This window comes from Temnothorax longispinosus, unplaced genomic scaffold (genome assembly GCF_030848805.1).
Source record: "Temnothorax longispinosus isolate EJ_2023e unplaced genomic scaffold, Tlon_JGU_v1 HiC_scaffold_41, whole genome shotgun sequence".
Lineage (NCBI taxonomy): Eukaryota > Metazoa > Arthropoda > Insecta > Hymenoptera > Formicidae > Temnothorax > Temnothorax longispinosus.
The window spans coordinates 66,520-85,695 of record NW_027270242.1 but is presented as its reverse complement, the minus strand read 5'-3'; the positions used below and the strand labels follow the sequence as shown (position 1 = coordinate 85,695).

General features: G+C 35.3%; 1 protein-coding gene across 8 annotated transcripts in view; it reads left to right on the top strand.

The window, feature by feature from the left end:
- The window catches only part of Rtnl1 (reticulon), a 76,031-nt gene that overhangs the window by 41,803 nt on the left and 15,052 nt on the right, over positions 1 to 19,176 (top strand). For 2 of the 8 annotated variants that reach the window (XM_071797029.1, XM_071797028.1), the window contains exon 2: positions 13,929 to 13,964. The exons of 1 other annotated variant lie outside the window; for it this stretch is intronic. In XM_071797029.1, coding sequence (XP_071653130.1) covers positions 13,929 to 13,964 — 36 coding nt within the window. Of the gene's footprint in view, positions 1 to 9,037; positions 9,586 to 13,928; positions 13,965 to 18,151; positions 18,358 to 19,176 lie in introns of those variants that run through there. 5 more of the 8 variants (XM_071797036.1, XM_071797035.1, XM_071797033.1 and 2 more) reach the window with 4 other exon arrangements.

The following is a 19,176-nucleotide window of genomic DNA, read 5'->3' as shown; positions in this document are numbered from 1 at the left end:
CAATTTGTAGGTTAGAAAAACTAGTATTATTTACAGACTCACCGTTAGTCTCTGCTTTATTGTCAGGTTTTAATATCTTAGGATTTAATTCAATTTTTCTAGGTCTACCTCTTTTACGCTTAGGTTCTCCCTCCGGTTTTAAAAACTCTTCGGGTTTATTCTCACCTTTATTGTTCTCACCTTTATTAAAAACGAACCATTTTTCTTTATCTATTTCTTCTAAGACTAAAAGAGGATCGTTAATGTCACTTTTCTTGTATTTATCTCCGTATACAATCTTTTCATTAAACTTTGCATTTCTACTCTCATAATATTTGCCTTCCTCAGGCTTGAGAAATATATATCCCGTAGGAGTATATCCCACCAGAATAACTCGCCTTCCCTCAAATCTAAATTTCGGACCTGTTTTTCTTTGAACTTTAATATAAGCCACGCACCCAAATCTCTTAATTTGATCTATGTGAAAGCTATGATGTGAGGCAAATCTTTCTAATAGAATAACCATATCGTTGGATTTGTGAGGAGTTCTATTATAAGCATAAACAGCTGCACTTAAGGCTAAGTCCCATAAATTTTCTGGTAAATTCGCATCATAAATATATGATCTTACTTTAGTTTGGATTGTCTGATTGAAGCGCTCAGAGACCCCATTATGTTGAGGTGTATCAGGACATGCTAGTAATTCCGCACCTAATTTATTTAAAACCTCGATTGTATAGCCACCCGTATATTCTGTTCCCTGGTCAGTACGCAAATAACACACCTTAGCGTCATAACCTAGTAGGTTTCGAGCACTTCTCACAAACATCTCTAAACAGTGACCTGTGTCACTTTTCGTCTTCATTGGGTATGCCATTGCTAATCTAGATAAATCATCTATCCACACTGAAATATATCTATAGCCCTTAGGATGAGAAAGTGGTGTAATCGGACCCATGACATCTCCATGTATTATCTGTAACGGTTCTGTCGCTCTCCTACAAGTAGTTTTAAAAGGCAAAGTATTGAATCTCGAAATCTTACACACCTCACAATCTAAAAAAGATTGGTCAAATACTGCTTCCTTTAATTGTTTGTTATCAGGAAACTTTAATTGTAAAGCCTTTAGATACGCAATTGACGCGTGGCCGAATCTAACGTGCCACAGCATCGCTTTGTTATTTTCTGCAAATTTTTTATAATTCTCTAAAAAGGGCGATTCTGAATTGGGTATCTCTACAATAGGTAACTCATCAATATTACTAAGTTTACGGTCCCAAATAGTCACATCAAAATTAGAGTGTTCGTACGCTTTTCTATCAATATCTTTCTCATTCTCACCTTTGGCTGCATTCGGGGAGCGCGCTATTAGCGCTATTTGCTTATTCTATCCTTGTTTTACATTTAATGAGCGATAAAGATAGAATGATACAATAGCGCTAATAGCACGCTCTCCGAATGCAGCCTTTATCATCTCTCCCTCCTGAATTTAAAATCTCATCATGAATCTCAATATTCACACCAATATTCTCACCAATATTTTCACCAATATTCTCACCAATATTCTCACCAATATTCTCACCAATATTCTCACCAATATTCTCACCAATATTCTTACCAATTTCATTTTCTTGTACGCTCTTTTCAGATTCTTTCGGTATTTTGTCAGTTTCAGAGTTTATTTGTGTCTTTTCTTTGGCTGTCACACTACGAGTAATATATTTTCTCGCACCTGATATTTTTTCAGCTAAATTTGCTATAACTCGCCTGTTTACTATTTTATGTGATGTTTTATCATACTTATTATTTTTAAGAATTTCTAGTTCTATTATCCAATATAGTCTTTTATACACACCGGTAATAAATAATTCTTCAGAAATAGGGTCAAAAATATCAATCTTTTCATTGTCTAAATATATACCTAACCCCATCTCTGCAAATTTTCGTAGTGACAATAAATTCTCTGTAAGAGCTTCTGCGCAAATGACTTTGTCTATTTCTAGTAAGTTACCGTTCTCTAGTCTAATTTCAATGTTTCCAGCTCCCTCCGTTTTTAAGTCCGCTGACTCATCTTTGTTAGCACATTTAATCACACCGTTATCAAATTCATCAAATGTCTTGAAAATAATTTTAGAATTCGTTAAATGTTCGGTCGCACCTGAATCTGCTAGAAAATTCGAAAAGAATCTATTTTGATTTATAGATTCAGTATTCAAACACCTAGTTTTAGTATTCGTGATATCGAAATTATCAGCTATCAGAGACACGGCACCACGCGCTAGATTTAAAATATCATGCTCACCTTTATGATTATTTGTTTTCTCTGTAGAGTTTCCGCCGTTCTGTTGAGTCCCTTGATCTGAATTATTTCCTTTGTTCCCACAGATCCAGAAGATCCCTTTTTACTGTAAACATTTTATTAGTTAATTAATCTGGAATTAGCAAAATATTGTTATAACTCTAAATTTTCAGTTTGTTTAATCGCAATTTAGATGGTGCAAAACCAAACTGCAGTTTAATTATTTGAGCTAAATAATAGTTTAACACACCAATAACTCGCCTTAAGATCACACCTAGTTTTGCACCATTGAATATGTACTCTCCGTTGATATATGCATATATTAATTCAATCTGATGTTCACATACATACATTTGTATATGTATACCCATGGGTTGGCCGAGCCGCAGCGATCAAAAGGCGCCAAGAGCCCGCATTTGTAAACATATGTCTTTACTCGGTAATAGAGAAAGAGCTCAGCCGCGCGCTATGTCTTATATCTTTCTCACCTCTTTCTTTTACTCCTTCGCTCGAGCGTCGCGCAACGCACCGCGCTCCTTCTCCTTCGAGTTCTCTGTTATGCTCTGGCCGCGCATATCAATTCTCGTAACCAAAACAACTGAATTCTTTTGACCGCGCGGGCAAGGCTCAAATAGCACACCACACACCAGTATCATTGTCGCACCGTTTTATTTTTTTTTTGACTTGCACTTTTAATTTTCTTAAATTTTACATCTTTTCTTTTATATTTTTCCTTAAATGATATACTTTATGAAGTCGCGTTTAATATGTGCATTTTCCTTTAAGAACAACGACTTCACGCACTCCCGGCTTTTACTTTGTCGCAAGATTTTCTCTTTCGCCACGAGCGTATTTTTACTCACCCCTATAGTACAATTACGCATTTACACACAGAACTTCAATGCGTATGCGTACCTATACGCCGTGTTTTCTCGGGTAACAAGGTAACACATAAAATATTACTTATACTGGCTTCTTGCGACATTTCCGCATCGGCTTTTTGCACACCATCAGCCATCTCTCACCTCGAATCTCAGCACACTGTATATAAGGTCCTTGCCTCTTGAAATTTTCCGCGCCCACAAAATTTACTGCACAAGCACACGCGATTTTTCATGCGCAGTGGAAGCGTGCTGGGCCCATAACCTGAGAGGATCGTGGTGCCGGGAGTGGGTCAAATTAAAAAAAAACACTCTTATTAATGACTATATATAAATGTATATTATAACTCTCCTTCTAGAACAACCGCTTCTTAACGCGGCCAGATCTCGTGTGTGCGCGTCGGGGCCTATTCGGCCCGCGCAGCATCGGTACACCCCCGAGGAGGGGAGAGTAGAGGAAGTAGAGAGATAAGAGCAGGGCGCTCCAGTATTCTCACAGTTAAAAAATGTATATTTGGTATCACCTTGTTCCGTGAAACTTCTAGTCTCCAGAAATGTATAATAACATCATGTAATTAATCCCAGATACAGGTAATTAATTAAAAACGAAGTGTCTTACACAGAGGGGTACCAACTTCACATTTGTCAAAACGACTGTAACAAAAATCTAAAAAATTGGGTGCAATATAGTCGTAAGTTTCTCAACTATCATAATAATGATAAAAAATGACTTTCTGGAAGTTTTGGGTCATTAATTCTAATTATTTTGACATTGGCGCCGACAGTGAGGTTAGGTGCGGTCCGCGCTGTTGCCAGCTGCCTGACTGCGTTCGGAAACGTCACCCGAGCGCACACGAGCACACTCCCCTCTTCTTCTATCTCAGCAAGTTAGAAGGAGAAGGGAGCACACCCGAGTGACGCTTCCGATGACGCAGCCTAGCCAGAGTTTCTCTGTTAGCTACATTTTGTTTGCTTTAATATTGAATATCTTTTTATTGCAATGGTAAACTAACGTTTTTTTTTTTTTAAATCATTTGTTATAGTTTAATTGATAAGATCTTCTGTTTTTCAAACCTCAATTTCGTTTTAAAATACTCGTAAAATCTCGTAAATTACGATTGTGCACGTCGTTCACATATAAAACTAATGTAAAACTGATGACCAACTTTGAATTCTTATATTTCCGTAATTACGTGGTAAAAAATCGTGAATTAATTCCTGATCACGTATAATGTTCTATAGAATAACATAGTTTAATGCCAATCAAAAATCTTAGTTTTCGCTGATGCTCGAGCTACCTTAAATATCTTTATACAAGATATCCCATTTTAATCTTTCCATACAATTATCTACCGAACCATTCGTTGTTCGAAAAGTATTTCAAAAGAAACTTACTCTGTTTCGAGGGGAGATCTTATTATGGACAAGTCTCGTCTAACAATAAGTGAAAGTTTCTCCGAGATTTCAAGGTAACCTTTGTTTTTTTTAAATGGAAGTAGCTAAACCGTTTAGCTAAAACCTATAGCTTATTCCGAAACGAATTCATTGACCTATGATATGTTGGTCTTTTAACGTCATTCAAGGTTGTTTACCATCGTTATGAGAAAAATGATTAAATAAATTTCAAAACCTTCTGGAAGACGTCCCGAATACGGATGTGGTTTTAGAATGATGGTACATTTCGCTCCATAATGACCGCAGGGTTCGACAAACACTGAACAACATGTTTCTTGGTCGTTAGATAGAAAGAGGAAGTAAAATACCCTGTATAAGAGAGAAGTATATCCCAGGTTTTTCCGAACAAACTTTGTAGTATGTTCTAATATGAGCAGAAATAAGAAAAAAATGTTATATAAACATAAGTTCCAAAATGCTTTATTAGAAAGTTATATTAAAATACGAAATGTATAAAAAACAATTCACTTAAGTTTGCATTTTAATGTCTACGTCAATATAAGCTAATACATCGATATAACATTGAATTTATCACTCTATATATGAATTTAAGAGGAAACAAAACACTAACGAAAACTGTCTTAAAACTTATATTGATCCAATTCGCCCTGTGATCCGATTCGTCTCGGTACCATATACATTTTTTAGGCAGAAATCGGTAACCCTTTCACCGATTCTCGCCAAATTCAAAACAACTTTCCTTTAATAATACTTTATATAAGATTACATGTACCACAACTTATACACTTTTTAGGTAAAAACCGGTAACCCCTTCACTGGTCCTTGCCAAATTCAACACCAACCTACCTTTAATGATACTCTATTCATAGAAAAAATTAAGCTCGATATCTCAAAATTTGCGGAAATTAGAGTAATCATTCAGATTTTTTTAGATATAAATTGGTAACCACTTTATTATTAGCAATTTTTCTAATCTCTATATATAAAATAGAATGTCTGTATGTCTGTTCTTTATACACTCTTAAACCCTTTGATCGATCTGGACCAACTTTGGCACAGTTATTCTCTCTACCCCTGTGCAAAATATAAGCGCAAAACAATTTTTTATTACTGATTTTTATGGATACCGGTTCATAAAGTTTTTCCATCATAATTTAATTATTTATTAATATATCGATTTTCTGGAAACTGTTGCCAAAATTTTGACCGCAAACTACTCATTTATTAATGGACTCTACACCCCTGGAAAAACTGAATGTGAAAAATAGAATGTCTGTATGTCTGTTTTTTATACACTCTTAAGGGGATGCTGGAGACAGGTCTGTTTTACCACGATATTTTAGACACACTAATCTTTTGATTGATTTCACCGAATTAAAAATTTTTTGTCCAGAATTAAAGTATGGACGATAACGAAGACAGCAGACACCATTTGCGTATGAAAAACGAAAAAACATTAGAAAATTACAGTTTTATTTTCGATTCTGCGGTCGACTCATGACAACATTTGCTGCACATAAAAGTTTTAGACTGTGTACGTATACAAAAACCTTGCAGCTGTCTCGAAAATACAATAAAGAAGAATCCTGCGCTTGCAGAAATGAGCTGCGAGCTTTAGTATAAGTGTGTTTGAAAATTTCATATGCACATGTTACGCGTCTCCCCGAATGCAGCCAAAAACATTACGGATCAGTATAATGGGTAGCCCTACAGCAGGCGCTCTGTAGGTATGTGTAAGAATCGGTGAGCACTTCTTTATCGACGCTGATCGAGTTCGCCTGCGACTCCAGCATCCCCTTAAACCCTTTGACCGATCTGGGCCAACTTTGGCACAGTTATTCTCTACACCCCTGGCAAAACATTAGGCGCAAAATCAATTTTTTATTACCGATTTTTATAAATACCAGTTTCCAATTAAAGTATTTCTATGATAATAATTAAGTATTTTCTAATGACGATGGGCTCAATTTTTCCGTTTTCCAGAAAATCGATCCATTAATGAATGAGTAGTTCGTGGAAGAAATGGAACCGGTTTTTGTAAACTCTCTAACAATATTGCATCCGTAGCTCGCTCGCGTGCATTTCTTCGCATCCGCGCGATGCGTGGGATAAATAAATATATATCTCTACTATTATGTATAAAGAGAGAAAGTTTGTTTGTGCTATTGTTCAAGGTAATCTTAGTAACTATTGAATCGATTTCAAAAATTTTTACGCTGGTGGATAGCTTATATCTTTCTGAGTAGGCTATGTGCCATTGTGCTACAACCCAATTTAAAAAAAAATTCGGGATATCTAAAATTTTTAATTCTTTAAAAGAGTCGTACTTTTAATGACTTTTCCTATTCAGATTTTCCTAATCAACCAAATCTTAAAGTATTATATATGAAATAGAGGTAGAAAATTGAGAAATATAATAGAATTTAAAAAACTGCTAATAAAGGGGTACTGATTTTTGTCTAAAAAAATCTACGTGATTGCTCTAATTTTCGTAAATTTTAAGATATCAAGTTAATTTCTTTTTGTGGATAGAGTATTAAAGGTAGGTTGGTATTGATTTTGGCGAAAATCGGTGAAAGAGTTGCCGATTTTTGCTTAAAAAGTGTATAAGTTATACATGTTATATTTGTCATTTTGTATAGATTATCATTAAAAAAAGGTTGTGTTTTGAATTTGGCGAGGATCGGTAAAGGGGTTACCGATTTCTGCTTAAAAAGTGTATAGGCTATACATGTAATTTTATATAGAGTATCATTAAAGGAAGGTTGGTATTAACCACTAAAAAAAAACGCGTTAATAATAGTACCTTATGGGCGACGTGAAAAGCTATTAAAAATATATGTTTATGAATTATACATTGGTGAATAAGAATAGCCAGAACACAAATATAATAACACAAATAAAGTCGTTTAAAAGAAAGACGCCTGGGCGAAGCCCCGGGTAACCAGTATATTATATATCTCAAAAGGAAAAGCTTTTGAGCCCGCGCAAAGCGCGGGCAAAAAAGCTAGTTCTATTATATTTTTCAGTTTTTTCTGTTTCTATTTCATACACGCGCACACACACACACACACACTTTTTTAAATTGCGATTCACCAACGTTTTAGAACATTCTGAACACATTGGCATCGAAAACTAAAAAACCAATTTTTTCTTCGGTCTTTTCTACCCCTATTTCATATATAATTCTTTAAAATTTAGTTGATTAGACCTAGCTTTATATGCGATCAAAGGTCCATATACGAGGTTTATGAAAACCTCTATGAGGAAGCAAAAGACAGGTGGCCCCCTTGAAGCGTTGAACAGTCTATCTTTTCCCTTGTTTTCCGCTTAGCGTAGGCAGTGCGCGTTCCAGTAGGTATATATACATATATTTCAGTGTAGCAACGATCCCCAACTAAAATCTTCACAACATTACTCAAGGTGATGACCTTGACAACATATTTCAAAATTATGGAAATTGGAGGTGGTTCCCTAAAACTAAATATTATCAAGATTATATATGTTTTACATTTTTAATTTTAAACTTTTAATTTTCTTATTAGAAAATATCAGAATATTTTTATCAAAGCGTGTCCGTAGATAAAATAATTTTTATAGATTATTTTATAAATAATTTATATACAGATAAGTGAACAAAATTTCTCTTGACATTTTGATATTTTGACTCTAATTTGATCACGTTGTTTAATCGGCATTAGTTATAAAGATTTGTATAGAAGAAGAAATGTTATTGAACGATCCAAGATATTTCCTACTAGAAACACTAAAAAATAATTAGTATTTTGGAAGTTTTATAGTATTTTATAATATCAGATACACGATGTATTGTTAAATGGTTGATGATACATTTATGGAAAAAGTAATCTTTTATTTTGGAAAAAATAAATCCATATGGAATAACATGTTTTTATTTAAAACATTGTTTTTTGCAAAAAATTATTTTAAAAACAAGAAAATTAATAACACATTTGCGCTTGAACATTATCTATAAATTGTATATTCTTTCTAAGAAAAATATTTTGTATTATTTACTTACAATTTTTACATTGATCGATTTGTCTCATTATTTTGTGCAAAAATATTAAAGCAAGATATTTTTTGCTATATTTGTTTAGATGCAAAAGCGAAAGAAGATAACCTTTTAAGATACAAGCGTTCCTTTTTATTTTGTCCAGTTTTTACTGGATTTATTTCTTGAAATTATTATTAAATTGTGAGATATTTACGAAATCTCTTTTGAGTATCGTTGTGGTTTTTCGATCGCGATCAGTTTGTCACGTAGCTTCTCATCGGCCGCTAAAGTGCGAAGTGCGAGGACTGCGAGGTGCGAGGTTCCGAGCAATATGGCGATGAGCCTGCAGGGTGGGGGGCAGAGGGTTTGGCGGGGAGAGGGCTCGAAACGAAAGACCTCCGGTGGGTCGATAACAGGCCTCAGTCCTCATCTCGCTGTGCGACGAGTTACGGATTAGGGATTCTCCCCAGTTCTCAACTCCGAAATACCGGTTAGCTGTGTGAATTCTCAAAAGTTGAACACGCTCCTCTTCGCCGCGGATTCGTTCTCATCTCCAGAAACAATAAACGGGGTTACGCCCTCGTCGTCGTCGTCGTCATCGTCATCCTCGGCACCGTTGTTACTTTTGCCGTCGTCGCCGTCGTCGTTGTCGAAGTGCGTCATTCAGCACACGCGCGCGCGCGCGCGACGAGATACGCCATCGCTTCCGCGAACGTTCGCCAGGCGCGCTGACACGCCAAAGAGAGAATACTCCGAACCGGCGGCGGTGAACACCGAACACTCAGCTCGGCGAACAGTGAGAGAGGTGCGCGTCGCGCGAGGACCTCGGCCATAGGTGTGCGTAAGGATGGCGGACTTGGACACAGCGACGTGCCCCGCGCTTGCTAAGAATGTCGATGAGGGCAACCAGGTCTGCAAGCGGCCCAGCGCCGGCGCCAACAGCCCTGCGTCGACGACCAACGGCAGTCCCTGCTTCTGGAATATTCTGAACCCTCGTAGGTTTTTCTCGACACTTAACTCGACATTCCGCACCTCCGTTTCAAGGATAATTTTCTTTTTTTTCCCTTCTCGGTCACCTCCATCATCCCCCTCGCGAGCACGTTCAATACTCGGAGCTCTAATTTGTAAAAATTATATACATGTTTTATTCTACTCCCGAACGATATTAGGGAAAACACATCCCCCCACTGCTAGCGAGATCTATCATGGTGTCTCTTCGTCGAAAGGTGAAATTGGATTGCAGGCAGATTTTAATTATTCCTCGTTGATGATCGCTTTCATGTCGGTGACCTGGGCTTCGCCCTGCGCAGATGCTACCTGCCCGAGATATCGGAGAATCTCCGATCGAAACTGGGTTATCGATCGGCCGACTACCTGCAAATAACATTTGTTCCAACATCACTACTATTCGCGTTTATATTGAACTCATTTGCCCATTTGGGTTGAGTCCACGAAGCTCATTTCGTTCTTATATAGTTCTTATTGTAGATGGAATGCCTGTAGAAAATGTCAATCCTTTCTAAAAAAAGGCATGTTAAATCGATACTCGCATCTCTCGAAGTCTTTTCGAAAGTCTCGATACTTATAAAAACAATCATCGTTTTGGGCAAAAATGGGTGTACATTCGATTCTGAATGACGAGGAGGGAGCAATTAACTTATTTTGTTTCTTTTATTGACACTAAATTAGTGCCAATTTAATTAATTCTTTTGATGAAATAAATATTGCATTATATCTCAACAAATAAATTTATTAGACCTGCTTTTAAATGTAAAGTGCCGCATTTTGTACATTGATATTATACTTTCGTACATTGTTAATACTGCAAACGAATGTTAGAAGTTTTATATAAAAGGTTTTTGAAATTTTACTCCGCACAAAAGATAGATACAAAACACCAAGTGCTTTACATTGTGATTATATTATATTAATTATTAATACTCCTTGGTAATATTTTATCACGATGTACTAATAAAATTAATACAATTCACTGTGTTTTTATAATGCATTCGCTTGTCCGACGAACAGGTGAAATTCTGCTTTTGCAACACGCCAGCGCGGTGCGATACGATTTTTTACAACTTGAAGTAATTATCATCGCGACCTTGCATTACGTAACGCCACGAGATCCAACCGTGACCAACGTACATACAATTGACTTTCGAACTTTATCCTAAAGTCATCCAGTCGGTGTCTGAAGTGTCATGGTGGCAATTGGTTGCTAAGAGAAAATTGCATAACTGCATTGTCGTTACTTTTATCAAATTAACATAGGAGGACGAGAAGATAACGATAATTTTACTCATTTAGTTATTCTATTCTTATACCTATCTCTACACCTTAGGAAGGAAAATGCTCGCGTCAAGGATTTAATATATTTTCTTTCAAAAAAAGTAAATTAATTTTTTACGAGAAATCTCACCTTCTTTATTATATAGAATATCCATTTTCCAGTACCGATGAAACATTTTTAGATCCACCAGAGGCGTGCATCTTTGACACCTTGTATTTTAATGAAACAGTTTAGAGCATATGTTTATAAGACCTTTTCTCCCTAAAATAAACCACGGAATATCCCCTTCAATTTTTTGTACTTATTATACTTAGGAAACATCTTGTATGTGCAAATATCGCCGAATAACTTTTTTATATTATTTTACTAAAGTAGCATTTTTAATTGCGAATAACAGTGCGCGTTAATTATTAACAACTTTAAAAAAAATTGAAAAAAGTACAAAATATTTTTGCAAATAGAGACAAGTTCTTTACCAAAGCGTCCGATAACGACGCGCTGTACGAGGCTAGTGATATGTGCACGCTGCACATATGTGATATATGCATAATATATTGAAAATATATACTACAAAGGCAACTTTTAACGAACGCCTATCATTTAACTTATTTCCGTGTTTGCATCGTAAAACTCCAGCGCTGTCTTCTTCATCGAACGTGAAAAAGCGATTTCCTCGATTCCAAAGCGAACCGTGTAACGTATCGCCGTTTCAAGGCAACAGGAGTCATATTGCGCAGTGCACACACGATCGATTGCTTCGGCCTGACTCTCCGTGCGATACGCGCGCGTGTATGTAATTTGCGCTGGCGTGTAGTTCGAGATTATTTTCCACGCGATATATGTATATATATAAAGCCGGGATATAGTAACATTGAAGGAAATCATGACATTTCCGTCATTATCGAGCACTATACACCCTATGCATTTTCATCTGGCAAACGAATCTTTATCTGCACTTACTGCATTGATACTCAGAGTAACAATAGAGCGCCCTTCTGACATTATCAATTACGGCTTATAGTGCTCAGTAAAATTACTCACTTGAGTGACAAGTGATCTATATTTTTTGTTCGATATTATATCTTATTGCCTTGCAGACTGTGATAATAGGCCTCTTTGTTTTAACTAAACTTCTTGTACGGTCCATCTTTTCTTTTTTTCTTTCCAACGTGAAAAGAAAAAGAGGAAAGATGAACCGTGTAAGAAGTTCAGCTAAAACGAACACGCCTAATATATTAGGAATATATAGCTTTAAATACTTTTTTGTTTAAAGGACTCATGTTCGAATTGCGTGCTTTTGAACTGCACAATATTATTCTAACACTTGGGGAAGATGCACGCGCAAATGATAAAAGGATTGTACATTTATATGCACTTAACACATAGAGTGCGACACAATATCTAAATGAAAGGGTATTGACTCCTTTGACCCCTTCCTGTCTCGTGTACTTACTTTGTTTGTCTTTCGTTTGTTCCCTTATGGAGTAAAACGAGGAATGGTTTGACTTGGAGAATTATGAGTCGGATGAATAACTCGGGTCCAATATTAGTAGCTCTGTAGACTCCTAGAATAATGCGGCCAGTTATTTCCATTATGATAACAGCAGATAATGGCAATAGATTATTAAGAAACATAATTTAACGATAGATTCGTCAGAATTTGTATTAGACGAAATAATTGAGAAGCGTAATATTTAACAAATAGATAATAATATAATTTATTTGCCATATAAGAAGGTCATTGCCGAAAAACGCAAATAAGAGAGTTATAATTGAAGTGATTTATAGTTTATTCCCCGATAGTTAAGAAAATAATGTGAACGTTTCGACTGTACTGTAATAAAATTTGTTCGTTTTGAAACTACTGCGGTGCTTCGATAGTCTTTGAAGCGATGCAACTATTTCACTGCAGTAGCATTTTCCATCCGTATCGATTTATTACGTGATTATTAATAGAAGCGTAACCTGAAAAATGAGCTCAAGAATACATCGTGTGTGATATAAATTACAATCTTTTACGTTTCTCGGTTTTGTTTAATCTTTTATTTTTTGCACTAATCTTTTACAATGAACAATTCTTCTCTCGCGAAGATATTAACAAATTTTTACAAATAATAATTTGCACGATCTTGGACGTGGCTGTGAAAAGACAAGCAATCTTTGTTGCATCCATTGATACCGTGTTGAATTTGTTTCTATCATTTCCTTTCAGCGCTTGCAGTTATCCCAAGGACGCTAACAGAATTGATCTATAACGCTTGTACAACTTCAGATGCATGCAAATGATTCTGTCGCAGTTTATCGAAATCGCTTTAAAACTTTAATTAATTATCTGTGTTTTTCTCTGTTAGCACTTTGAGATTATATTAATTGAGGCATTTGAGTGTAAAATTTTTGGAAATTTTGCCTTTTGACATCAAATAGAGTAAAGGAAAAATAATTAATTGAAAAAGACTAATAAACGAGCAACGATAGTTGTTAGTTAATTAATTTAATGTATAATTTAATATATTGTATAATAATAAATTGATACGTTTCGACTATATACACCGAGTTTTCTTCAGTCATAATATTAATTAAATATGGCTGAAGAAGACCCGGTGTAGTCGAAACGTAATTTATTATATATATTAAATTATACATTGAACTAATTAACTAACAACTATCGTTGCTGTTTATTGGCGTTTTTCAATTAATTGTTTAATACGTACGAGCATGATTATTTATTTATTTCAAGGAAAAATAAAGATATTAGATTATTGATAATAATATCTTCTGTAAATATTGATTAGTAAATAAATAGCCGAAAAAGACAAAAGTAAAATAATCGTAAATGTTTAAAATTTATTTAAACAAGAAGAAGACTTCACATACCGTAAAAATTCTAATTCTGTTACTTAATAGATTTTGCAGCCAAATGTCTCACATCAGTTGTTGACAGATTCACTGTATTGTGTATGGTTTTCTTAATCCGTAACCATTTGCACTTTATACGTTTGAATGATGAAATTCAATACTAATATTCTCTAATTGTATTGTTTACAGACGCATGGTTTAACCCTGAAAGACTGAATCCAAAAGGTAAGAAAACAGAAGAAATGTATTGTTTTTTTTGTAGCGTAGCAATGTACCAACTATCAATTGATTCAGTTGGAGATGTTTGCCATTATACGTTACAGTTTATTTTTCCCAATATTTTAGAATTTCAAGGTCGTGTAATATCTCCTAAGTAGTCCAAGTAATATTGTCGAAGTTATATCAATCTTTAATGATTCTTAAGAAGCTTTTTCATGCACAATAGATAAAATTTCGATATTCCAATAAATTAAGTTGATCCCTTAAGGGGATCCTAAAGCCGTCTGTAATACCGGCTTTTTTTCTTAGCACTAATCTTTTAATTGACTTTATAGAAATGCAAAATTCTTGTCTAGAATTAAAGTACGCATCAAAATCTAGGTCATGGTGGTCAAATTTATATCGAAAACGAAAAAAAATTAATATTTTTGTTAATTTTTGGTATACGTGACGACAATATTTGCTTTGTACAAAAATTCCACGATAAATATCCACAAAATTAGACCGGCATGACCTAGGGACAACATTTAAGAACAATATCGTGCAATTAGATCTAAGATTGAAAACCTAGAAAAAAAGATTACTTTATATAACTTTTATATGTGCAAAAGCACATTCAGGTTGACAGGATAAGCAATATTGCGTGTGGCAAGAGATGGCGCAGTAATCGAACAAAGACAGATGCCTCTCGTTAGACAAGGACAGATATAGATGTATGACAAGAAAACAGAATTAGGGTCGATTCAGACACAGCCGTGCCGTATCCGTACCGTGCACGAAACAGAACATCAGACAAGGATACCTATTGTCTCCATCCTTGTCTAATGTTGTCTCCATCCTTGTCTGATGTTTCTGTTTCGTGCACGGTACGGATACGGCACGGCTGTGTCTGAATCGACCCTTAGAAATGTTGACATTACCGACGTCGAGGAAGTTCAGCCTTCACTTTAGGATCCCCTTAATCCTCGCGCGAAACAACTTATTGTTACAAACATTGCATCGAATATTAAAATAGCGGACTAATTAATTAAGGGAAGTTCCAGTGACTTGGAAACGCAATAAGGATGATTTTTAAATGCTGTAAATAAAATTCAAATGTCACTGCAGCACTTTAAACGCTGTAAATAAAGTTCAAATGTCATGTATCTAGCTGCTCGAATTAATTATTGATAAAAAACAGAACACAATGTAATAGAACACAAATGTCAAAAAGACAAAATTAATTAAACATTATTAATATTATTAATTCAACATATATATTAAGGAGGTTGGTTAGCTCTCCGTGCGGGGAGGCGGCGCGCGGCAGGGAAAAAGCATATAGGTTAGATTTTCGTCGCGTGAAATAAACGAATTTTAGCAAATAAATATGTGGAATGCATTTAATTGCTGTTTCTTAAAGTTTAAAAAGAGTTGTTTGTACAATTAAAAAATACGTTATTATCCACATTGAAATGTGGAAATAATAAATGTGGTCCTGTTTTATTTTTACAATTTCTTGATAACTATAAAGACGAATCATTTCAGTCTTCGAAAAAGTTCTTCCTAAATATGTAAAGAGTTATTTGTACCTATTTTCACTAAATTCTCATCATTTTTAATATGCTTTCAAGAGTTACATTACAGGTTAGGTAACATTTATGCTGTGTCGCCCGTGTATAAGAGAGACAAGAGTATAACTTTAATAATTAATTATTCGACAACCATGCAGACGATTGTCTTCAACTTTGGCATGGACGACAGATTCCCATAGACGAATATTCTCCATAAATTTTAACTAATTCTTATCAAATTGATTTGACTAACCACCCTCCTTAATACACAGTGATTTAAAAAATTTAGATTAAGGTAGATTACGTTAGATATAAATAGATTAGGTAAAACATAATTTAATTTTGGATTTACAAACAATTTTAATAACAGATATGTGTGTTTATGCAAAAAATTTATTCTTATTATATACCCAATAATGTTTTCTAAAAATTCGGAAACTGTAAACTATTGTGTGATAAGATTGGCTTTACATTGACTACATTCAACGGAAAAAATAGCTTAGTGTAGTAAGCGCTTAGTGATTCTTATGATTGATTCTTGACCTTAGTTCTTCGCTGGATCTATTGGTATAGAAATCAATAGTAATAAAAAATCATTGGTCGCTCACCGAACTGTTTTTTCCGCTGAATGTACTCTCTAAAAGTCGAAATTATCACTCAAAACGAGTGAAATGCAAGTGCAACAAAAAGTGAAATTTAAGCCTATGCACTTCGAGTAATTCGCCACCATAAAAAAAAGTAAAATTTTACTCTATACGTTGGAGTGAAATCGCACCATTTGAGTGAAAGGGCACTCTTTTTGAGTGCAGTAAATCAGTGTCCATAGGAGTGAATTATGTCACTCTACAATTTTGAGTAGAATATTTCACTCTGTTAGAGTCATTTATTAGTCAATTTTTAGTGAATCGTGATTCATCATAGCTTTAGAATGAGGTCGTATTACTCCGCGATAGAGTATAGCGGCTCCAAAAATTTGAGTGAAAAATTCACTTTTATCTTATGAGTCACGTACATTTACTCAAATTAGAGTGATAACCCTCTTTTTTGGAGTGACTATTGCAATTTATACTCTAACATATTATAGTGGCGAAATCACTATGAGATTTAGAGTCATTATTTTTTTTACTGCAAAAGCACGATCAGATAGCGTAAAACTGCGTGGCCAAAATTAAGAATCGTGTTTACGTTTACAGCGTCAGCGAGATGCAGTTGATTGAATTTTATTAAGGCAACGATACACTTGGCAAGTAATGTCGCAACAATGCTCATATGCCGAGTTAAAGTGTGTTTACCGCGAACGACAGACGAGAACTGACAATTTACGCTTGAGACGGATTTTCGCTTGTTAAGAAGGGCGGAAATTTATTAAAATAATAACCAACTGGGATGCGTGATGCATGGTAATTACTAAATAATAGTAATTAATGCGACAGTGACAACAGATTTTAATATACTTTCTCTGAGAAAATATATGAATTGAGTCAGAGCCGATATATGCGAAAAAAAGACAATTTATTTAGACTGAGATATTTTGGAAAAAGTTGAGAAAGTTTTAATCACATGTACTCTCTAAAAGTTGAAGAGTGAAATATTACTCATAACGAATGAAATGCAAGTGTAACGACAAGTGAAAATTGAGCTTGTGCATTTCGAGTAATTTGCCATCACTCTAAGAAAGAGTAAAATTGCGCTCTATAAGTTGGAGTGAAATCGCACTCTATTTGAATGAAAGGGCATTCTTTTCGAGTGCAGTAGATCAGTGTCCATAGGAATAAATTATGTCACTCTACAATTTTGAGTGGAAAATTTCACTCTGTCAGAGCATTTATCAGTCGATCTTTAGTAAATCATGATTTACTAATAGCTTTAGAATGAGATCGTATCACTCTGGTAGAGTAACTGCTTTAAAAATTTGAATGAAAAATTTACCTCTATCTTATATAAGTGCCCGCATTTACTCAATTAGAATGACAATCCTCTCTTTTGGAGTGACTATTGCAATCACTCACAGAAAAAAAGGATTTGCTACTATACGGACAACTAACATTTTTTTGCTGCGAGAGCTAATTAATTTTGCAATAATAGCAATAATAGTTTTGCTATTATTGCAAAATTAATTAGCTCACGCAGCAAAAAATATATATTAGTTGTCCTATATTACAAATAGATTTGCTGTTGCAGCAAAACCTTTTTTTCCGTGCTCTAATGTCTAATATATTAGTGGCGAAATCACTCTATGAGATTTAGAGAGTAACAGGTCACAAACACAAATTGCAAAATAGAAGTTTACATCTTGTGTTAGGTGTCAAGAAACTTTGTTTAAGAAAGAAACTTTTTGAGAGAGTTTTAATTTAAAGGTTTTAATTAATCTGAAAATCCTAAGATAAAATGAAGGTACGTAACAACATCCACTCACGCGTAAATAAACAGACGTTTCGTGAAGCGTCGCGTGGCTCGATATACAATAATTAGTTCGGCACAAACACGATTTCGCATTTTGGCGGCATATCCCTACCCGTTTCATCGGGCCCGCCGCTGTTCCTCGGACGCTACTAAATATAACGTCCAGCCAGCCTCTCGTTGGTCCAGTGCCAGGTTTCTGAAGACCCTCGTCGGGGTTTCCAACCAACGGAGCAGTCCCCTCGGTTACGAAGTCGTCGGAACCGGGACGTGCGTTGTTCGGCCGGTTGTTCTCCGATTTGTCTTCCATCGCATTTTTCTGGAGCGATCGCTTCCGCGTCGAGTCGATTGTTCGAATCCGGACGAAAATTACAGATTTTTGTGTAAACAGGATAGTCGATAGCGCGGCCAGATGTTCATAGAGAAAATGGCCATCACGAAGGAGGAATGTGAGTAACGATAATGATGATTCGGCACACGCGTGCGTCTCGCACTAGACAAATGCGAGAAGAAAGATATGAGGGCTCGACAGATGTGAAAGTGGCACTTTATGAGCCGTAAAGAAAATAATCTCATCAGACGAGACGTAACAAAACGTTACATGTAATTAATTGCAAGAGAAGGTCAAATAGAGAGATCGGGAAACGTTGAGGAATAAAAGAGACGAGTAATTTTGTATAAAGGTTTATGTGTCGAACTGCTTCTGGCATTAAATTATTTTACGTATCGCCTATATCTCTCCTTTGTGTCTTAATATTGAACGTGTTGCGAAACTAGTCAATAAGAAGTTTGAGAATCCCTGCATAAGATATTACGTTACATTACGTTACGTATACTCAGATATATACTTTTTGTCTAATTCTAACGTGCTTCAATGAGACATTTTGACAGGAATTCAGTCAGCAGTAATTAGAAGAAAACAAAGAGATATAATTATCTAGTGTTTCAAGTCGAGGGTCGAGTTGATGTTACAACTTTCTGAGAGGTATCCAATAATAGATGACTTGGAAATTGCCGATATTCCATTGATATCTCATTTTCAACGTTGCGAAACGCGACAGATTTCTTTTTCACTCCTTGTTGCGTGTATAATCTTTTGAGGAAACTGCGAATGCACGATAAAAAAAGTAAAAAATTTTTCAAAACGCATAAGAACTCGCGAATATGCGATCGATGAAAAGATTTGCGAGCACCTTTCCAAGCTGTGATATACTCTTACTAAATACATCATATATATCGTAGTTTTATTCGATTTTTTTTCTGATACA